At 35.4% G+C, this 24,294-nt stretch overlaps 1 protein-coding gene across 1 annotated transcript; it reads right to left on the bottom strand.

Annotated features, from left to right (window-relative positions):
* Positions 1-8,113: 8,113 nt before the first annotated feature.
* LOC126707510 (mitogen-activated protein kinase kinase kinase 1-like) lies at positions 8,114-22,503 on the bottom strand. Its single transcript, XM_050407199.1, has 8 exons — positions 21,390-22,503; positions 19,797-19,881; positions 19,589-19,651; positions 14,947-15,104; positions 14,576-14,648; positions 14,393-14,452; positions 12,930-13,040; positions 8,114-9,405 (listed from the first exon to the last, which is right to left on the bottom strand). The coding sequence occupies exons 1-8, from the start codon at positions 22,316-22,318 to the stop codon at positions 9,199-9,201; spliced, it is 1,686 nt and encodes a 561-aa protein (XP_050263156.1). The 5' UTR covers positions 22,319-22,503; the 3' UTR covers positions 8,114-9,198.
* Between the last annotated feature and the right edge of the window lie 1,791 nt (positions 22,504-24,294).

Genomic DNA, 24,294 nt, shown 5'->3' with positions numbered 1-24,294 from the left:
TTATATCATGTCGTTAATAGTGGCTTGACAAAACCCTAGACATGCCTAAATGTGTCTTTCTCCAATCAATAAGTCTACAACCACAACACATACCACACCCATTTTTACACCCTTCCCACGTGTCATTACATCATCTCTTCTGACCTCACTAACACTAATATTACATATTTTCTTTTCTTTTTTCTCCAAATTAAGCACACACATGTTACCTTGTTCATTGTCCAATGTTTGTCACCATTATTGTCTTTGTTGTAATCCTCTTACTGTCGTCAGGTGATGTGAGAACTACGACTTGTGGGGATCAAAATATATACAGCCTGTTTGGATTGAGCATCACCTATAACTCAAAATCTCATAACTCAAATTCAATTTTCATAACTCATTTCTTTAACTCTATTTTTTCACTCTAGAAATAACTTGTTTGGTTTCATATCTTAGTGCATATCTCTTCTTTATACTTAAATTTTTACATAAAGTGATGGGGTCATTGAAACCTATAACTCAAAACTCAAAAACATCCAAATTGTATTTTTGAGTTTCCATGACTCAAACTCAAATTTTTGAGTTTTGAGTTATGAAAACTTAACTCAAAAATTAGTCCAAATAAGTTGAGTTTCGGTAGGCTTCACATTTTTTGAGTTTTTGGTGGTGAAAACTAAGTTAGTATCCCTTGATAATGAGTTTTATAATTAATGAAGACACTATTACGGATATTTTTTTCTCCTATATTAAAGGAATTGCATTAAGTCACCACTTAATTTAATTTAAAACCAGAAAAACTAAGAATTATCTTGAAATTTAATTTAACCATAAAATAGTACATCAATTTCAAGAAAAATGTTAAAGAACTTTGGTGTTAAAGAGAACAATCTAAAGAAAATTGAAATTGCATGGTTTCTATTTCTTTTTTGTGAAAAAAGAAAATTTTGCATGGTTTATTTTTCTAGTTACTATCTTATGAAATTAGAATTACAAAGACTAGTATTCTAACATTCATCCACAAATCTATTATCTATGTTCAGATGTTAAGTTACAAAGTAGTAACGTAGGCAACCCATCCCACTTGATCTGACCTCTTAGGAAATAATAACCGATAAAAATTATTATTCGCTTATTTGGTGCAATGTAATGTAAGATCAATGAAACGTCTCAACCAATTCCTTCGTAGCGAGAGTGACCATGCATAATGTCAATATAAAAAATAATAGTTGTGGGGCAAATGAGCTAATAATGACCATGCATCCATTACTATCTATCGCACTCTGTAATTTGGTGGTGATTGAGCTAAACGGCAACTGTAAGTCTCAAGTCTGTATCAAACTCTGTCGATTATTTTTTTTTTTTAATAGAGTTTGATAACTCTTGTACTCTCGAAAAATTGGTTGGTAAGAACTTAGCATAATAGTTAATAAATTATTTTAAAAAAATTTTAACATCATTTTTATAAAAATATAAAAAGCCATCAAAATAATTAATTACTTTCTTCTTTTCCCGTAAAAGTTTTTTAAAATAGCTACTAAACCATTGGCCTTAAACATCCATTAACATTTTCAATATATATTTACTCCAAAAAAAATACTAAAAAACTCGTGGATGAAACTCTTATTAATGTTGATCACAAAAAGTGTGGAAAATGATGTCATGTGTCAGTAGGTTGACCTCTGTTCCATGGAAAAATGAGTAGTAATTTTCTCTTCCCACTTTTCTCCATAGTTGAGGTTTTCCACGTGCAGGGATTATTAAGAGGAAAGGATAGAGATGAGAGGAAGGGTTGCCGTGGAGCCCAGTGAGCACTGTAAGTGTAATGTAAGATTGCTGCTGTTGCTGCTGCAGCTCTCCAATATTGATGATGAGCATTATAATTTTTATTCCTACTTTGCCTTTTTAGCTTTTTCTACTTTGGATGGGTATTTGGTACTTTCCTTGTGTCACAAAACTAGGGAGTCATTTCTTCTTTTTTTTATCTTTTCTAAATGGGTTTCTGCTTAGGGAAGCAATGAGTCACATATGATGCAAGCTTCCACATGTGTTAAAATGCCTACACGAGTAGGCTTTCTTTCTTTCTTTCTTTGAATTATTATTACCTCTTGGTAATAGACTATCTAGGATTCTAGGCAACCATTCAAGACTAGCCATTAGCGAACTTAACTTCATTTCATTTTTCCCCTTATCAAACATATTGATCTGCTACGATTTGATATATTTATCATTTATTGACCAAAAAAAATAACAACCATATTAGATTGGGGAAAAAATTGGAGTTGAAATGAAATAATAAGTAATTTTGTATCATGGTGTGTCATTTTATTAAGAATGCTATCTATTACACGCTTAAGTTTATATATAGCATACACAACTCACAATTTCCTTGTAAATTGTAACTTCAAGTCACAATTTAAAAAAGTTGGCATGCATGACTCTAGGCTGAATTAAAAGAACCATGTAGCCTTAATATAGATGACAAATAGAGAGTTAGAGCATTCTCATCAACTATTCTAAAAAAATTAGCATTTACCTTCTCAAAACTCAATTTTATAACATATAACACACCACTTTACAATACAACCTATATCAAAACTTCTATTTTTTTTTTACCATTTCATTTAAATAATGTTTCTTTATTATTTTTCAATAATTTTTTATTTTTCCTCTCTCTCCTTTGTCTCTCTCTCCTCTGTCTCTCTCTTTCTCACAGCACCACCGGCACCACACTACCAACCACCCACCAAAAACCCAACACCCATACCACAACCACCACTAACAAAAAAAGAAAAAAAAATCACAGCAGAAAGAAACCTCCACATCCACATTCACATCCACCCACAACCACCACATCCACTCACCACCACCAACCACAGCAAGAAAACAAAAAAAAACAAAAAAAAAAAAAAAAAACCTCCACCATCACCTCCACCAGCAGACCCATCACGCCGAACCAAAACCCACAAGACACAGACACCACTTCCCTCCCCGTCATCATCTTCTTCCACGGCACGGCTTGACGTCCTCCTTCGCACCTGTAAATCAAATCAAGACCCACCCCAACCAAATCAAGACTCAAAATCCCAAAACCAAATCAAGACCCAAAATCAAATCAAAGATTTGATAACATGTCGTTTTGTGTTTGCCTCGCACGATCGGAGCCTAATCGAACCCAAGAAAAACCACGCAGAACCAAAAAAAAAAAAAAAAAAAACCTCCATCGCTGTCACCAGACCATAGCCATTGGACCCACGATCCATGACCACAATCACCAAACCACAACCATCGGCATCCCACAATCGCCGGAGCACAATCATCGGCGAAGCCCACTCATCGGCGAACCACATCGACGAAGCACAAAGTGAGAAGAGAGAAGAAAGAAGTGAGAGAGGAAAGAGAAAGATAGAGAAGAGAGAGAGCGTTAAGTGAATTATAAAAAATAAATAAATAAAAACACACACACACACACACATCGAGTTGGCTTGATGCTCCGGCCTGGGTTTCGTCGGAGAGGGAGGTAGAGACGTCGAGCAGAGGGAGAGAGAGAGCAAAGAAATGGTAAGACAGGAAAGAAACGAAAATGAGAAAGACAAAGAAGAAAAGAAAATGGGCCCCACCTAAATAAAAAAATAATATAAATTTTACAATTGGTGAACAGTGCGGTCTCAAATATGAGATTGCACTGTTCATCAATGCCAAAAATTATAGCATTTAAAACCCTTGATGGAGCAAGCTTTTGGGTTAAAAATGCTAAAAAAAAAAGCATCTTTTAGCATATACAAGACTTAATGGGAATGCTCTTAGTGATCTGAATTGTGCTATATGCATGGTAAATAGGATTGTGTTAATTTAAGTCAAAACCCTATAAAACAAATACTTCCATATGCTGGTGAAGAAAAGAAGAATAAATAACATAGACAATGTTTATTTTACACCAGTTGTAGCACACAATCATCATGATTTTAGTGCAAAAAGTGTGCGTATGGTTGTGTGCAAAAAGCGGTTTGTACTAGTATTTACCCAAATAACAGAATATCAGGACTCAAGCTAGCATATGGGCAATGCATTGGAGTGTCTGGGGACAAGATTGAACAAGTGAAAGTGAATCACTTCAGTGGAATCTATGGAGTACCAAATACCTTTTTTGTTAATGAGATCTTGAGTCAACTTTAAGCAATCAATATGCACTTACTTGACATCAACAAGCAAAACATCTTAAATGCTAAGTTCATAGCAGAAGAAGTGCACCATGCCCTCTTTCAAAAGACAACCTTTTAAAGGTCCAAATGGCTTTCCAGTGTTATTTTATCTAAGTTCTAAAGCATCATGGGAAAATTCTTAAGCAATGCTACACTTTCAAATCCTCGCATTGATTTTCCATTGAATGAACTCAACTCTACTTTCATTATTTTTATAATTAAAAAGCACCTTGAGTGGCCTACTAATTTTGAGTAATTCTAAGATCACAACTTTTTTTGCTACAATTTTAACATGGCAAACTGTGAACAGTTGCCTATCATTTTCACATGAAGCCATCATTTTTTCTCTACCATTTACATTCTGCCACATCATAGTTACAGCAAATTTGTGGTAAAAAAAAAGTTTGTAGTCCTAGGTTTTCTCATATGGAATTTAGACTTTAGACCCCATTAGTTTTTGTTATGTAACCTATTAAGTTGCTATAAAAGTCCTGGTGAATCGACTTAAGCCTAGTCTCAAGTTGATAATCACATCACTTCAAAGTGCTATATGGCAGTGAGGTTTTTTTCTTTTATCAAGGAAAAAAAAAGGGGGGGGGGGGGGGGGGGGGGGGGTGGGATAGGTAATGTGTGCCTTGAAATTGGACATGAGCAGATCTATGATAGGCTTTGCTGGGATTTTATTATTGTTGTGCTGACTACAATAGGTTTTAGTCCACACTGGATTCATTTGATCTCCCAATGCATCAGAGCTGTTTCGCACAATGTACTTACAAGCGGGGCTCCTGTTAAAGCTAATGTGCATTCTACTGCTCTTCTCAAAGCCCTCAAGAACTAATTAAGAGAATTAAATTTGCTCAGGGTACCCTATCTGGCTGTCTCTTAGTCATCTCAAGTTTGTAGATGACAAATTGTTATTTTCTCATACAACACCTCAAGTATTCTAGAAGTTAAAAGAGAATTTGGATTGGTATTTGTTCACTTTCTAGCAATTTATCAATGTAGATAAGTTTGAGCTATCTGTAGTCCTAATGCATCTCTAGAGCTAAGAAGTAGGCTTTCCGGTATGCTAGGAGTTAAAACTGGTGGAAAACCCTGAAACTTATCTTGGGTTGGGGATGGATTTGATGCAAAAGAAATCAAATCTTTTCTCTAGAGTCTTCACTTGAGTGGGGAAAAAAGAAGAAGAAGAAGAAGAAGAAGAAAGTTACAAGGATGGAAAGCAAAACCATTAACCCAGTGGTTAGACTTACACTAATTAAATCAGTTTCATAGGCTAGCTATATCTGTCCCCTATCCTGTTTCCTTATTCCAAAGAACATTTGTAACAAAATTAACTCCCTGGCATATAGGTTCTGATGGGATTAGGATGTTAATCTTAAGAAACTCCATTTGACTAGTTGGGACAACCTATGTAATCCAAAGAAACATGGGGATTTGAAGCTCTAAGACAAAATATCTTAGAAATGTGTCACCCCAATTGGCTTCAGTGAGGAGTAATGCTTTCTGGGTTTGGAAGAGTACTAAGGCAGGAAGGAAATCTATTCTTATCCAGGCTAGTGGTGTTTGGGAAGTGGTAACTCAATTCCTATAGACCATCCCTGCTGGTTTCAGCCCATTGAGAATATATGGAGTTAAATTCATGATTTTGCATGTGTTCTAAGTGACTTAACTGATGGGAAATAATTACAATGTGGGTGGAATAAGACTCTGATAGGAAACTTTACAGTCCTAGAGATGCTAATGAAATTTTGTCTTTACCCATCTCTTTCTTTGGAGCTCAATTAAATTAGTTTGGCCTTCCTCCAAGACACGGGAGTATAATGTGAAAAAAGCATTCTGGATGCTATTTCGTAGTTAAGATTCTGATCCTATTCTAAGTGATTCTTATAATTTGAACAATTGATGCTGGATGAAGCTGTGAAAATTAAAGTATGAATGAAGATGATTATCTTGTTATGAAAGACCTTAAAAAGGATGATCTGCCTGTGAAAACTAAGTTAACCAAGTTAAACATACATGATGATGCTAGATGTATCTTATGCCTAGACGAGGAAGAAACATCGCATCACCTATTCTTGACATGTCCTCTTTCAACAGTGATTTGGTTTGGTTCAAGCTAAGCTTTAAGAACAAATTTATTGCACACTCGATCTGTCAAGGACTTGATTAAGAATTAGCTTTTTTTTGGATCCTGAAACGCAATCCTCTTACGTCACACGATATGGTCAGTTGTATATTTAGAAATAAGGACATTTATGAAGGCTCCAATGTTACACTTGGAAGTTGTCCTGAACCATTATAACCGATTGGTGGTTTCATGGAGTAAGAATGGTGAGGATCAGCAGCCTCAATGTAATGCTCTTGACAGAATGGGAATATATTAGACTAGTCTTTTCTTTTTCTTTTTTTCTTTATAAACTACATCAATTCATTTCATTAAACCAACAAAATACCAGCAGCAAAACAATCAGCCCTACAAGCATGAGAGGTAGCAGCCAGCTTATTACAAGAGAAGGAATTCCTAAGTCTAACAGCCAGCTTGCGGAAGCGCAGCATTGCAAATTCTACTAATACAACAGAAATTACAACTAGAAATGCATTTACTAATCTCTAAGCTATTAGACTTGTGAGATAGTGGAGTAGTATATCATTTTGAAGATACGGATAAGTGGAACACAAGAAAGTCACTTAAACATTGGAGCAATCTTTATTGCTGAAAATATGGAGAGTTGATTGTGATAATTTGATCATGTGCAAAAGAGAACGGCCTAATGCACCGTAGAGGAAGAGTGAATTGATTCAAGTTGAAAGGAAAAATAAAGGTAGAAGACTTCAATTAACATTGGTAGTAGTATTCCTCAAAAAAAAAAAAAAAAAAAAACCATTGGTAGTAGTTAAAAAAATGGACATGTTATTGGAGCCTGACTAGTTTGTTAAAGATCCATAATTGACCTCAAACTTTTGGAACTAAGGTTTTGTATTCCAGACTTCCAACTGTTTAAATAAAAAGTTTATAACTGTAGACACTGATTTTGGAAAACTCCAATTGGACTAAATCTCCTTAAGCAAAGAAACAAGGAACACTTCTTAAGCAGAGAAACAAGGAACACTACGGCGCATTTTGTTTGGTGTCCAAGCCCAACCTTCTTCTTAAGCAAGTTCACAAGGTACACTTCCTACCTTTGGGATGATTGTAAATTGTTTGTAAAACCTATGAGATAATTTGAGATTTTTTCTGAAGGATAAAACTGCTTTCCAATAAAGTTGTAACATCAATTAAACGTTATTTGAAGATTGAAACCAGCACTTATTTATTGAGAAATATGAAGTAAAAGTTATCCTGATGTAAGTTTTTAACTCATCGGTAACATAACTTATCGTAAGGAGAACAAATTAAATAAATAAATAAATAATAAATCCTGTTTATTACAGTATTCATTACTTTTGCTACAACAGTATAATTTTACCTTCGGGATTCACTACTTTTGCTACAACAGTATAATGGGTAGCTTTGACATGCTGCTTTTACAGTTTGTATTGCCCATCTAACAAGACTAAGAATGTGTTCACATGCTGAACAAACATATTGGAGATAATACACAGACACGAGTGAAATAGCAACAATACTTGAATGCTTTCCCTAACATTTAAAGCAACAGGTGGAAACAGCATCAATAATTTGTAAAATCAATGCCAATTGATCAATAATTCCTCCTCCTGCAAATCATCTATCATAACAATTTTATGGTTGTTGCACAGAAAGGTAAGTGTAGCAAATCTCATGCTGGAATTTTAGTCTTGTATACTCAAGACTCCTAAAAATCCCAAACCAATTTGTTGGCTAGCTCAATATTCTGAAGAACAAGAGTTTTTACCTGATGTATATTTGTATAACTTAGCCATAGCTCATAACTTGCCACAAACGCACAACAAAAAACCAGAATATATACATTTCATTGGGAAAAAATTCTCTTTTCCAAACAATTACATACATCAGACTAAATTTACAACTAATCATACAGACAAAATCCCCTAATCCCCTCAGTGTTTCACAAACAAACCAAAAAAAAAAAAAAAAACACAACAAAATAAACAAAAAAGGTAAAAAAGTTAACATACAAATAACATGATAATATTTTAGAGACATTGGTGATTGTATGATGCTAGCATATTACACACCAAACAATCATACACTCAAAATTATCAAATACCTGACTAAATTGATGTTCACCAAGTTGCTCCTTGATATGAAGATTTTGTCCAGAGGCAAATACAGTAACAACCACATGCCTGGCGTGAATAGAACCAGCAGCTATGTGCCTCACAAATATTCAGTAATTAGCAGGCTACTATCAACATGCCTTGCCACATTTAGTTTGGTGCAAAACTAGGACAAAACATCAAAACTCCAGGGAATGATCCTACCGAAGACCATAAGGCAACTGAATAATCACATCATTATCGAAGCTTTCTTGAAAAGCAAATTACTGGCAGTAGCATGAGAACCAACCGGTTCATGAACGAACTGGTTATGACATGTTCGTGCTGGAGGATGCAGATAAAGCAATTCACAAGAATTCTAAGTCCAAAATCAATATTAAAAGGGTTAATCTCCTCCCTGACCTTAGTGTCTCCAGTTCATGGGTCACCATAATACTCAGCCACATGGCAGCATCAGGTAGCTCTTCCAATCTTTCACAACACTGCAAATGAGGTGAGTTGGTAAACTACCTTGATCTATTTGAAAATACGCTTCAGGTCACAATTCACCACACCTTAAAAACCAATCCCTTTAGTTTGAGTGATTGGAGATATAAGAAGCTAAAGAGTGTAGAACCAAGCCTCAGTGAATATTCTACAAACATCTTCAACAACTTTTTCTGAAATTTCCGTAATCACAAAATCCATGTGACATGTATTTCTTTATGTACATAAGAACTGCAGTGAGTGGCGGGATCAGTGGTACTTGCTTACCAAAACATACATACAAACATCAAAGATTGTTCATAAGCTTTTATAACTGTATGCTGTTGTGAGGAGAAGCAGGTCCAAAGGAATTTTGAGGTCTAGTCACAAATGGATGATCCAATAGCTGAGTTGCTGTAGGCCGATCATTTGGGTTAACTTGTAGGCATTGGAGGATGAAATCTCGGGCATCTCTTGACAAGGAATCAGGAACTAGAGGAGGTTTACCCTTGCCAATCATAAACAATGCTTGCATCTGTCATGTAACAAAAATTTTATTACCAACACTTTCAAGATCCATTTTTAGATACAATTGAAATATGCAGTTGTTTTTAGTAAAATTAACATAACTTTAAATTCAACCAGGATTTTAAGGACTACAAATGGAATTAACCCTCTGGTTGGGGGTGTCTTAACGAGGATGGAAAATTGGAGAAGAAAAAGAGGAGAGATGTGTTGAATATGATAGAAAGAAGGGCTTCATGGTTAAGGATTATTACAATCTCTTAGTGGGCTCTAATGACTATTGCTTTCCTTGGAAAAGCATTTGGAAACAGAAGATTCCTTCTCAAGTAGCTTTCTTTGTTTGGACTGCTGCTTTAGGGAAATGCATAACAATTGACAATTTACAAAAAAGGAAGGTTTGGATATTGGATTGGTGCTACATCTGCAAGTGTAATGGTGAATCGGTTGATCATCTTTTTCTTCATTGTCCGGTTGCAATGGATATGTGGGCTATGGTGTTTGGTTTGTTTGGAGTGAGCTGGGTTATGCCGCAATCTGTAGTGGGGCTTCTAGCATGTTGGCAAGGCAGATTTGGCCGTCATCGAAATGGGTACATATGGTTGATGGTTCCTCATTGCTTTTTATGGTGCCTTTGGAGGAAGAGAAATAGTCGATGCTTTGAACATAAGGAGAGATCCATATTAGACATGAAGCTATTTTTCTTTAGAACTTTAATGGATTGGTTGGCTGCTTTGCGGAACCAATCATTTTTATCTTTTCTTGATTTCTTAGATGCTTGTAATTTTTGTTCTTGATTGTTTGACCCCTTGTACACTTCCTGTGTACTAGGGTGTTCCCCTTTTTTGATATCAATAAACTTTTACTTATTAAAAAAAAAAAAAAAAGAGGAGAGATTACCATTTTCTTCTCTGTTTGGTAAGGAAGAAAGAGGGCAAAAGAAAATTTAGATTTGGGGGAGTTTTTCTCTCCGGGCCCACAAATCTTTTTTCTCCAAAAGGGAGAGAAAACTTGAGGAAGGCAAAATGTCAAAATCGCCCTCATTACCATTAAAATAATTTTAAAAACTAGCTTATCATATAATAGGGTAGAATATTAATTCACACCAAAATATCATTTCTATCCTTCTCTTTTACCTCTACCAAACAAAGAAAATGATATATTCATTTTCTATCCTTCCACTCTTTCATTCCTTCAACCAAAACACAAATGAACGATTCTATTGTGAGTGAGTATTTTTATGATTCCAAGAGAGAGCCCTTGTTTTTTTTTTTTTTTGCAACTCCATTAAAAAAAAAAAAAATCCCCCTTTTCAATTATCTATACATTTATAAGTTTCTTTGTCATGGGAACTATTCCAGTCTAAATATTGGTGCACAACCTCAAATGCTAAAAAAATCAGAAGTCTCTAATGCTAGGTATTCTATTGCCCACTATAAAAAGATTAAGGATCTAAACAAGATGTTGCATTTTGGCATAGGAGTATCACCATACGTGATAACTATAGTACTTAGGCTCCATTTTGTTTCGACATAAAACATTTATTGACCATAATTCTTTCAGTTAGAAAAGAATTTTAGGGAAAATTACTTTGTTTTCTATTGTTTGATTCAGACCCTAATATAATTTTCTAATATTAAGTTGCACAGAAATCTCTACGTTAAACGCAATTAAAACCCACAAAAAGTCAATGGACAGTAGTAGCTGTGGTGGAGTTTGGATGGGAGAGGGTATCTCATGAGACTGTCTCATAAGATGATTTTCCTTGAGTGGGACAAAGATGGTTGTGGTAGCATGAGTGGAGGTTATGAATGAGAGGAACATGGTGGTGCCAGAGGTAGTGTCGTAGTTTTTTGTTAATAACAAATTACCATGAGAGATTAATTTGTTATTACTTCGGAAATTTTGTACATTCAAAATTCATTTTATTGGGTCAAAATGTAAAGCCAAATTGAAGTAAAAGTTGTATGGTTTTGTAGGTCTAGTTATAAGTATTTTGGGGTTAAAATAGATTTTAATTTGGGTTTTATTTTCCAAGTTATGATTAGTTTTGTAATCAGGGCAAACCAAAATTTCCGCAATTCCTATAAGTTGAGGATAGTTGGTAATTGAGTTTAATTATAGAATTATCTAGGAAAAGTATTATAGATTTATTTCCTCTGAGTCTAATTAATATCATAGATTTATTTCCTTAGAGTCTAATTATTTATTCCTTGTTAGTTTTTAGTTTACTAGTCAAATTAGGATTCCAAATGGTACTAGTACAAGGAAGAATCCTTATAAATTTGTGCTCATGTGCTCAAAGAATTGGAGTTTATGAATAAAAAATTTGAGTGTTCTAAGTACTGAGGTATGTTGGTCTTAATGTGTTCTTTCTCCCTTTCTCTTCTCTTTCAGACCTTCTTACTATTCACATCATTGTTCACACGGTTTAAATTTCTGGGCACACACAGGGTCCGTTTGGATTGAACTTATTGTTGCTGAAACTGAAAACTGAAAACACTGTAGCAAAATAATTTTTAAATGTGTAAATAGTACCGTGGGATCTATTTTTAATATTTTTTTTACAACACTATATCAAATATTTTCCTTTCCCTTTTTTAATATATAAATCTTTTTCCTTCCTTACCAAAACCCGAGTCATTCTTGAACCCTCAACTCTAAATCCATAAATTCTCCTAACTCTGAGCCTACTATAAGCAAATGTAAATAGATTCCCCAATCCATCCTATGTCAGAGGTGGTCGTGGTCATGGTTGTGGTTGTGGTTGTGGTGCAATGGTAAAGTGGGCACAGGCAAGCCTAGAAAATAGTTTACACTTCTGTCATTTTGGATAAATTTACCATCAACTATAAACACATTTTCCATTTACTAGCAATTTTCGGTCACACCAAATGTTGGAAAACACAGAAAACATTTTCCAAAAATTATATTACACCAAAATAAGCATAGCCTTAAAGTCACATACAATCCCAAAGCATGGCTAAAATTTTCACTAAAATGTTAACTTCATTAATCAATGGGAAAAGGTGTATGGCACAGTATTCTTCTTCCACTACCAAATTTTGAAATGATGTTTCATTAATATTGCATGAAATAACAATGCCACACAAATAACTGCCACTTTATCACAAAAATCAATAGTTTTGGGACGATGTTTTATGCAACATGCTGTTTTTGGGTAATAATCCATTCAAATAAGCCCATGTGTCAATGATTACCAGAAGATAAATAGGATTAACATCTTGACAGTCCTGTTATTTTCTCTACTTTTTTTTTAATGAAAGAAAAAGAAAAACAAGTGCAGAATTTTTTCATTTGAACTTCTTGGTAAACAGGAGGTTCATGATGAGATTTTAACTTGACTCCTATTGGTCAAGGTTAGCAGGTTTGGACTCAATTTGACCACTTACTGGCTTCCGTAAATAGATAGATAAGGAAGTCAACGAAAGAGAGGCCTAATTTATGAGCAGACGAAACAAGGAAAACATGGGAAGAATAAAATAGTGTTCAACATGTATAAAAGGTTATACATACGCCTTCCAAGTGAGAGTATGGATGTTGACGCGTTAACATCTCCAGCACAGTACATCCAAGGCTCCATATATCAGCTGCAAGCCCGTAGAAACGGTTCTTTAAATTAACAACCTACAATTTAAAGGCTAATTAGTTAATGCAGAAAATCAAATATAAACAAGAGTGCTTGGAGCATGCTAGGCCAAAGCATATAATTGTAACCTACCTAATAAAAGATTTAGGACTCATTAACAGGTATAGATACAATAGCACTCCACATGGCTAGATGAGAGAGAGAGTTACCAAAAGTGGGAGACGCACTTGCAAATAAATAAAAAGAAAATTAAAAAAGGCTATCTGCATGGCTGGATGGGTAAGAAAGAGAGACCAAACTTGAGAGATGGATAAAGAAATAATAAAAACCAAATAAGAAGTTAAAAAGAACTTCAGTATTTGATGTATGCCAAGTGACTGAGTTGTATGACACTAACACCAACCAATTGAGTAAGGAGAAAAGACCAAACTTGAGAGATGGATAAAGAAGGCATAATTAATGGGAAAAAACAAAATGCTAGTTAAAATTAATTTGGGTATTTTATGTATGCTAACAAGTCACTGCATTAGAACAGGCCACACCATCTCAAATGAACAGTTTATATGATAGTAAAGATACAAACAAGCATACTGTGTGTTCATTTTAAACAAGCATAAATGTGAAAGTATTGCAATGGAAGCATGAAAACATTGATGGCATCAGCAGTGAAATGCTAGAACCTGACACAGTCAAGTGTGTACCAACCTCAAATCATCAATTTAAAACAAATTCAACAATGAAATACACATTTGATCCTCAAACTTTTATTCATGTTTCTATTTTGTCCTTGTCATTCCAATTGCAACAATGTTGCCCTCAAACTTTCAGTGTTGTCCCTCCATACAAATCCACTTGATTTTAAGCTAATGAGCATGACACAATCACCCCCACATGCTGCTGACCTAAAAGGATGGTCTAAGGCAATATTCTTGCAATTGGAAAGACAACAATGAAATACAAACACTAATGGAAGTTGGGAGGACCAAAAGTGTACTTTACCCCAACAGTAATAATGGTTTTAACTTATCTATTCCACCCAAGAAATGAATTACCCAATAGCGAAGCCCAATTAGTTGAATTCCATTTAAAGTCCTCTTTGAAGCAACTCTAGTACCTTTAAAAGACTATTGCAAGCATTCTAAATAAAAATTTAATAAATTCTAGTATTTAAGGTTTTTTTTTAATATTTAATGCTCAGATTTATGTAAATAAACAGCTTAATCACTTCCCCAAAAAATCCTTAAATCTATTACCATTGATCAAACTGGATCAACACAACAGGTATTGAGTGAGTCATCCTCACAAGAGCAGTTTGGTTTACAGATAAGAAGGCCTCTATTGCATAAATATGCATAACAGAAATTTAGATTTCAATAGAAAGGAGGCAAACCTCAGGTGCCATCCAGAATGGAGTCCCTTTGCAAGACTTAATATCATTCAATTTGGTTACCTGAGAAAAAAGAAACAAGCATAGCATTGCATTAAGCGTTTTAGAATTAGTAGTTCTATGAAATGAAAGAGAGAGAGAGAGAGAGAGAGAGAACAAAAAAGTAATTCTGCTGAACAGAGCTACCTTTGCTAACCCAAAATCTGCAAGTTTTACAGATCCACTTGCATCCACCAATATATTAGAACATTTGATGTCCCTTGAAAATTGGAATAGAAAAAAGACAAGTTTTAGCACAAAGCAAATCCGTGTACTATTCTTTTTTTGCTAAGCAATCCATGTACTATTCAAACTGAGGAAAACAAGTTTTCATGTGATTCTTCCATGTTCTAATTCAAACATCAACATTAATGATGACAATATGGTTGCTTTTTCCAAAAACTCAAAATCTCTATAAACAATGCTGGACAAAGAGGAGCATTTGTGTAATGTACGTATGTATACATATACACATATATACTTATACATAAATTAAGTAGTAAGATCTTTTGTATCACCTGTGGATCACTTTCTTATCATGAAGATACTTCAATCCATTCAAAATCTGTCTTGTGTAAGCAGAGACTTGAGAATCCCTCAAGCGATACTTTTGATAAAGACTGGCAAGTGACCCTTTTGTTACGAGCTCAAGGAAGATATAAATTCTACTTTCATCCTGGAATTATCATTTTATAAGCAAGAAATTAAAAGCTTAATACACTTAAATAAAATTTTCTATTTGTATTACAGCGAGAAACGAAAGAAGTAAAGAAACAAAGACAACCCATATAAAATATATTTACTCTCTTATTTTTTATCAGTACATTTACTCATTATCCAAAGGAATTTTAATAATGACCATTGATCAATAAAGCAATAACAAGATAAAGTTGTGTAAACGGTCAATGAAAAGTGGCAATTTACTTTTATTTAACATGAATAGTAATAAATCGAGGAAAAAATGCAGCCCCAAAACCCCATAGAAAAAACCTGAATAATGCAAACAATATGAGCCAAATCTTATATATCGAAATATTAAATAGAAAAAACCAAAATTAAAAAACAAATCAAAACAAAGAAGAAGAAGTCCCAAAGATCCCCTCACTTGAACTTGTAGTCCAAAATTAGTAATAATAAATTTTTCATTGCGTAGTGAATTCACATAAGCAAAATAATTATATAGAATAATTAAGAGTTTTGTGACAGGAGGTTTATAATGAAGAAGCAAAGATTGGAGACCAAATTGTAAGGATCTACTAAACCATATATAAAGAATCAAAAGTGGAGACCTAATGTGGAAGAGATGCAATTGCCCCTCTTAAGGAATCGGATAAAGGCCAATCTTAAGAGAGATTTTGAGAGGAAGTGTTAGGTGCTCTAAAGGAGGAGGAAGATAAATCACTTGTCCAAATGGCCTCAAAATGACTTTCTTTCAACATTGCTGGAAGGTCGTAGAGGGTGACACCAACGCTTTCTTCAAGGGGTTTCATGATAGTTGCAGGTTTAAATGGTATCCTAACACATCCTTTATTGCATTAATCCCTAAGAATGATAATGCTAAAAGTGTTAAGACTTTCAGCCTCTAAGTGACGCAGGACAACCAAACAATATGAACGGAAAATTAAACTATAGGAAAAAGAAGGGATAAAACCTAGAAGTCAGCACCTTGGGTTGCTTGGAGTTAGCACCAAGAATAAAACCAAAGAAAAACTTTATTCTCAATCTCCAAGCTGTCAGACAAAATTGAAAATTGTGCTTAAATAGAAAATAACAAAATGCATAAAGAAACCCTAATAACCTATTTATTAAATGAATGGGCTTGGTAGGTCTTCAAGCCCAATTATTAGCAGGCTCCATCAATAAGGCCACAAGTTGGGCCATCTTCTTTTTTGCTTCTCTGCCCATAATTATGTCTAATTGGAGGCCTATATGGCTATATCTCGAGTCCACACCACTAAACTTGGTAAAAAGCATTTAAAGGCTTTTGGCAAAGTGTTTGCCAACTGGTCAAAAATGGTATTTGGATAATATAACATCTGAATCTCAAAATGCCTTTATTGGTGAGAGAGAGAGATCTAGGATTTTTTTTATTAGTAACAGTATTTTATTGAGGAAAAAGGAAACACCTATGAACACTAATGGTGTACTTAGGGAGCAGTACAATCAATCTTTCAAATAACAGTGCTCACGCATATCTAGTATGTTAGATTTAAAAGCTACACTCCAAACCAACAAAGTATGAAAAAAGAGAGATTTGATCTCAGGCATAGACAATTCACATCCCTCAAAACATCTTGCTTTCTGTTCCCCTCCAAAGACACCACAAGATGCAATGTGGCACTGCCCTCTAAAAAGCTATATTACGGAGTTTTCCAAAGGTACCTTGCCATGCTATAAGCAGATCAAGAACCCTTTATGGCATAACCCAACAAAGACCAAACAAACTCCACACCATTGTCCATTGCTCATAGACTATGGGACAGTGAAGAAGGAGATGGTCCACTGACTCCCCAATCTACAATGATAATTCTTCTTTTCTGTAAATTGTCGGAGGACAAAATCTTCCCTAAGGCAGCAGTCCATGAGAAGAAAGCTATCTAGGAGGGACCTTCAATCACCTCACCAACTTCCAAGGAAAAGACATGCCGATAGTTGAGGAAAGGGAAAGGTAGCACCCATGCACTTCAAAACCCTGGCTCTTGACTGGCTTCCAACAAAGGATTTCAAGTTCTCACCTTTCATTGGCAACTAGTACTAAAGCTTTTGATCATGTTTGTTGGGATTTCCTTATATATATGCAGTAGCGTTGTGGGTTTTCAGAGAAACGGATAAAGTGGATTATGTTCAGTATATCCATGGTGAGGTTTTCCATCTTGATCAATGGTAGCCCTAGAGATTTCTTTGGGAATTCTAGGGGGCTGCGCCAAGGAGACCCTCTTTCCCCATTGCTTTTTCCTATTATTATGAAGGCATTGAGTCATCTGTTAGATGGAGTTACCCCTGCCGGGCAAATGTCTGGCTTTTCCATTGGCACCACGACTAACACACCTCTAACAGTGTATCATTTGCTTTTTGCAGATGACACTTTAATGTTTTGTGATGTTGTTCCTAGCTAAATAGTCAAATTGAGTCATATCCTATCTTATTTTGGAGCAGTGTCTAGGTTGAAGATTAATTTAAGTAAGTCAGAGTTGGTACCAGTTGGGGATGTGCCTAACATGGGGGAATTAGTGGCTTTGTTGGGATGTAGTCAGTCCAAGAGAGCAATCTTGGATTTAGTACTAGTTGCCAATGAGTTCTTTGATATAAATGCTCAAAGCTGCCAGCAAGGTGTGATTTGTAAATTGATTTTTTTTTTTTTTTTTTTTTTTGATGATAAGTAACAAAACTTTTATTGATCAAAAAAGGAAGCACCTGTGGACACCAAGGGTGTACTCGGGGAGCAGTGCAAATGATATTTCAAATTACAATGTTAAGTATATCTAGAAAATTAGAACAGAGAAAAAGATTAAAAGCAACACTCCAATGCAGCAAGGTATGGAAAAAGAGAGATTTAATCTCAAGAATAGACCATTCACATCCCTCAAAGCATCTCACATCCATTCCTGCCAAAGAGAACACATAATGCAATGCAGCACATCCCTTCAAAAAGATATATTTCGGCATCTACCAAAGGTACCTTGCCAAGATGCTAACAAATCAAGAACCCTATGTGGCGCAACCCAATGAAGACCAAACAAACTCCACACATTGTCCATAACTCAGACACTATGGGACAATGAAGAAGAAGATGATCCATAGACTCTCCACTTCATTTACAAATATAACACCGTTCTACAACAATAATACCTCTCTGATATATAAATTATCAAAGGACAAATCTTCCCTAAGGCAGCAATCCACGAAAAGAAAGCTACTCTAGGAGGAACCTTTGATCACCACACCAACTTCCAAGGAAATGACGTACCAATAGACAAGGAAAGGGAAAGGTAGTACCCACACACCTCAAAACCCCAACTCTTGTATAGCCTCCAACAAAGTTTATCAAGGCCCTCACCTTTCACAAAGGTGGAATAGATTAAATCCATTAAAGCAGAAAAAGACTCCAACTCCTGATAAGTAAATTGGGTGTCAAGAAGGCATGTGATCAAGTCAACAAAGAGTGTTTCCTCAACTTATTGAATTGAATGGGGTCTGGTGATAGATGGGGAGGTTGGATTCAATTTTGAATTACTACTGTACATTTTTCTGTATTAACTAATGGTAGCACTTAAGGATTTTCAAACACTCCAAAGGATTTAGACACAGCAAAGTGGAAGATATAAAAATAATTTTGGGCAACAGTGAAATTATTCCAGTGGGAGAAGTGGAATATATAAATGTTTTGACCAATATATTGTGTTGCAAAGATAGAACTATTCATGGGTGGTGTGTGGAAGAGCATAAGAGCAGGATGGGGATGGAACAGATTCGTATCAGTTATGTGGTTGGGGGCAGTGCAAGGGTAAAATTATGGCATGAAATTCAGTGTAGCAATTATGCATTGAAGGAGCTATATCCATATTTGTACTCAACTTCAGGGGACAGAGATGCTTCTGTTTACTCTTCTTTGGTGAAACTGGTTGGAGAAGGGCCTTCACAATAGAATATCATGTTTGTACATAATTTTAAAGGACTGGGAATTGGAATCAATCATCCGAGGTGGAGACCAAAGGTAATTATTAGTTTGATGTCAAATCCTGCTATCAAGTCCTTTGAGGTTCTAACGATATGAGTTTTCCTTGTAAGAGTTGCATTTTTTTGGGGGGACAGCAGCTTTAGGAAAAAATCTAACACTGGATAATTTGACCAAATGTGCTATCATTTTGGAAGTTTGTTGTTGCCCATGCAGGTATAATAGTGAGACAGTGGACCATTTTCTAGTTCATAGTACAGTTGCTCGTGGATTATGGGCTTTTATTTCTACTATGCTTGGAGTGCAATGGGTGATGCCGAAGAGGGTGATTGGTGACCTATTTTGTTGGCAAAGTTTTTGTGGTAAGCATAGAAGAAATGCAGTAGTGAAGAAGTGTATTATAACTACACAATTAAAATTCTAATTCAACAATTGTACTTTCTAGGAACAAACAAGAAAACTCAAATCTTAAGTAAGATCCATACCTTTTCTGTGCCAAGATACTGAACTATATTATCATGTTCAAATTGCTTTAAAAGTGAAATCTCCTACACAAAATAATTAGGGTATCAGGAAAAGGAATCTCATTATCCAAATAGCTTTGGCAAATTAAAGTATGGAATTGAGTTAAGTTTGACTGTTTGATGTGGAAATCAAAATAAGGAATAATAAACAAGTGTGACTCTTTTTCACCTGCTCAAGGTAGGAAATGTTCTGCTTGCCCTGGCTTCCTTGATCCAGCAATGAAACCTCCTTTACAGCAAAAAAGTAGCCATCCCTGCAGAAAAAAATAAAGACATTAAAGACAAACAGACAGAGAGAGAGAGAGCAGGAGAAAAAATAAAGGCAAAAACACCTTTTTGGTCCCGATATCCTGGCCCTATTCTCAATTTGGTCCTCAAGTTTTCATAGCTTTCATTTTTTGGTCCTTATATTTTTAAACTTCTTATCATTTTGGACCATGCCATCATCCCACTAATGGAAAACCCTACATGGCTAATGGACTACACTGCTAGTTTAAAAATAATGTTTTCTGTAAGTGAGATGATGGCAGGGACCAAACTGACAGCAAGTTTAAAAATATATGGGTCAAAATGAAAGGTATGAAAACTTGAGGACCAAAATGGTTTTTTTGCCAAAAAATAAAAATGAAGAATAATGGTTGATTAGAAATACTCCAGCTGGACCTATTTTCAACCCCTCCATAACCCATCTTTTTAAAAATTTCTGATGTTGTCCATGCAACCTCAAAAAGTTGTAAGCAGTTTATTCTTTTCTGTTAGTAACAAGTTGTATCTAATAAAAAATAACATTAGAAACAGAGGAGAAGAAAATTCATTTGCAAAACAATCAATGAAAAACAAGAAAAAATGGCGAGCACCAACAATTTTGGATTATCTATTCAAGGAGATTTCTTTAGATGACAGGTCCTAATTTTCTTTTCAGGAAGTTGGCGAAATAATCTCAAGTAACTAATCATAATAAGAGACATAGTAAGTTACATACACCCCTAGTGGGTGCTTGAACCCACAACCTCAACCTCGCTCTTACAAGGGAAGGAGGTGCTATTTCTAGAGCTCATTGACCATATGGGACGTAGCTACTTGGAAGCACCTAATATCCCATATCTTACAACATCAAAACTCCAGCACTGATTACTTTTCTTTTCTTTTTGATAGGCAAAAAATAAAAATATAATAAATAAATAAATAAACTCTGTAACAAGTTTTTTCTAAATTTCAGTTAAAACTATTTCTTGGATAGCATTATCTCAGTCATTTTCTTACTTTGATTCCACTTAGCAAATTCAAAGTTGGTCCCATGTTAGGGTCTTTCAAATAAAGACATAAGTCATCACAACTCCAATTATCCTCAGTTCAATGTCACTGTACCCTATGATCACCATGATGTATCTTATACTAGTGACTATATTATACCCACTAGCCTCCACACTTTTTAGCATTCAAATTTGGTCCCCTCCAATATTTTCCGTATCTACAAGACAGTACTTGATACTGATAGTATGCTTAAAATTTGAAGCTATAACAGTACTTTAAACAACACTATTTAAAATTGCTTAAATAAACATATACATACTCTCATGTTCAGAGTGTTCATTTCATTCAATAAAAGTCTTATTACCCATCCAAAAAAAAAAAAAAAAAACCTTAAACGTTGATCAACATATGTTAGGTTAAATATATAAACAACTTTCATTACCTCAAATTAATTTTATGCAGTGAATTTTTTCATCAAAATATAAAAATTGATATAAAGATAGCTTACTCAGTGTAGCCCTCATAGACGGTTCCGAAAGAGCCACTTCCAAGAAGCTCACCCTTTTGCCACGAACTAATACTCCGTCTCAATTTCCCTCTCGGCGAAAAACTATACACCGGAATCACATTCGTTGCGCGAACAATCCCGATATCATTCTCGACCTCGTTCTCGTTCTCGTTCTCAGTCTCATTCTCATTACGATTCGATGTTGATTCCAAAGGAACTTCGTTCTGCTTCTTATCCTCTTCTTCCGAAGAAGCCGCAGAAGAAGGAGAAGAAGAGCTTGTCGTTTCAGCGTATCCTCCCAAACGCGTAGGGTTAGGAGCTACGACTTCGTCTTCAAGTGGAGCAAAGGACTTCAAAAGATCCCAAGTAGAGGTGTAATCATACGCCACCGACCGCCCCGCCACAGGCGGCGGAGCGAGAACCGGCGGCCGAGTACCTTTGATTCCTTGACTAGGTCCCGCAGTGACAGAACCCACCCTAACCCTAACTTCATCGAGCTTTTCCGGTTGAGCCGGTTTGAGCCGCGAAGGAGCAGGAGCAGAAGTAGAAGAAGCGAGATTGTTGCGGAGGCGAGTGGCGAGGTCGGAGTTGGAGCGGTGGGCTTCCCAATCGGCGGTGGGGATGGAGAAGTCGTCGATCCCGGAAAGGCCCAAAGAGCGACAAATGAGGTCGAATTCGCCGTCTGTGCCTTTGATTCTGAAGCTCTTTTGGTTGTGAAAAGACGGAGGAAGGTCGAGCGAGCGACTTCGAGGGCCGCCTACAGGCAACAAGTCGTCGTTGTCGTCGTCGTCGGCGGAGGCGGCGACGTGGAACGAGGAAGAAGGATGTAAAGAAGAAGAGGTGGTGGGCGAAGCGTTGTATTCGACGTTCTTTAAGGCGTTCCGGCGATCGAGCTTCGGCCTCGAGTTTCGCTTTTGCTTTGCGTCCATTTCAATCGGTTTGCCTATATTTGCTAACTTGCTTGCAAGTTGCGAGTTGCTACTTGCTACGACGAAGGAGATAGAGAGAGGAGAGAAAGGGATAGAGATTTTAAAAGCGTCGGCATGACTTGACTAAGATTGGTCTTTGTTTGCGAGCGCTGAAGGCTCTACTATTACGCGGACGAATTCATACGACTTGTGGTAAGCTCTATCTCTCTCTCTCTCTCTCCAGCTCTTTGACAACCTTTTTGCTTTTGGCCTTTTGGACTAAAGTTGATTGATACTTGGCACGAGTATTAAAACACATACGTGGCACGAGTACAAAGAAATGTCTTCATCACACTAGAAGGAAGAATCTTTTTTTAGACATCTGGCAAGAAAAAAAAAAACACCACTCGTCTGAGAAGACATATGGCCCTGCAGCCAAGCCCCCTAACCTCTCTGAATTAAAGGTTGTGTAATGGTTGAGTGGAGGATTCAAAGTTAAATGTTGCGAAGGAAGAAGAAGAAGAAGAACAGGAGATGTTAATGTTATCGACATTGAGAGAGAGAGAGAGAGAGGAGGTTCATTGGTGAGAGAAAAAAAAAAGTGATAAATTAAAAGAAACAAAAGAAAAATAGAATCATAAATGCCAGAGGTGGCTTTTTTTTTTTTTTTTTAGTGATATTAAGGGTGGTAAACAATTTATTGCATAAGTTTTATAAACTAATGTTCACCAATAACCAAAAAAAAAATATAAATTTGAAGACTCATTAATTGTCTTGTTTAAATGGTACCAATTACATTTATTATCACATCTTTTGAAGTAAAATTTATAGTAATTTTAACATTTTTTTAATTGAGTGTGTGTTAGGATACTACTTATTTTGCTGAAACTGAAAAATTATTACTAAAAGTACTGTAGATAAAGGTAAAAGTTAGTTGAAATAGTACAGTGAAGTCATGAACAGTGACAAAAAGTACAGTGAGACCTATAAATAGTAACAAAAATAAGCTAAATAGTGAAATAATTTTCATTTTTCATCAACACCCAAACACACACTCACAAGCAATCCTTTTGGCATGTCAACAAATCAAGGCTGACCCAAGGGATCTTTGGTTTGTAAGTTTAAACAACAGTTTTCAATATTTAAACACCGAAAATTGTTGTTCCAAAAAAAATCATGTTTGGTAGAATGGTTTTTTTAAGTGTGTTAGAAAAAAAGTTGCTTAAATATTGGTGTTTAAAATATAATTTGAGAGGGCTCCTCATAATTGTTTTTAGCTTTTAAATAATGTACTCCAATGGCATGTTCGTAAATAATTGCAAATCCGTTGAGCCCATACAGATGTAACAACACCACATATCCCTCTCTCTGACGAGGTTGTATATGTTGTTTCCGTGTGGAGTCCACCCCCATGTAAGGGGGAGGATACATGCAACAGAAACAGTATGTATTTTCTCCTCTCTCTCCCACATCAGTCTCTCTTTACTTAGTGTATTCAAATAAAAAAAATTATAAAATGATACAACTTTGTCATTTTTTTTTTTAATAAAAAAATACATACCAAACACACAACTCACAATGAAACATGTTGTTTGAAATATGGTACCAAACAATTTTTTACATTATGAGTACTTTAAACATGTATTTTTACAATACTTTCTAGACCACAGTTTTCACATCATTTTGAATAACAATACTTGAAATCAACTACCAAATAGCCCCTAATGCCTAGGCTTAAGGTCCCCACTAAAAAATTTCTCTACTCCTTCGTAAAAGAGGCCTCACCTCTATTCTAAAAAGGCCAAAAATTCATTTACCACAAAAATTAAAAAATTAGATGGAATATGTGCCAAAATTGGAGCAAATTAAAATTCAATTTAAAATCTAATTGAATTTGAACTACTTGATTTTTGCACCAAATAACTCACTTGGCACAAAATTTGACTCCAATTTAAAATCTAATTGGAGTTTCTCTTAGTTTTGACTTTAAATATATA

This window comes from Quercus robur, chromosome 11, assembly GCF_932294415.1.
Source record: "Quercus robur chromosome 11, dhQueRobu3.1, whole genome shotgun sequence".
Taxonomy (NCBI): domain Eukaryota; kingdom Viridiplantae; phylum Streptophyta; class Magnoliopsida; order Fagales; family Fagaceae; genus Quercus; species Quercus robur.
This window is presented reverse-complemented; position numbering and strand designations above follow the sequence as displayed.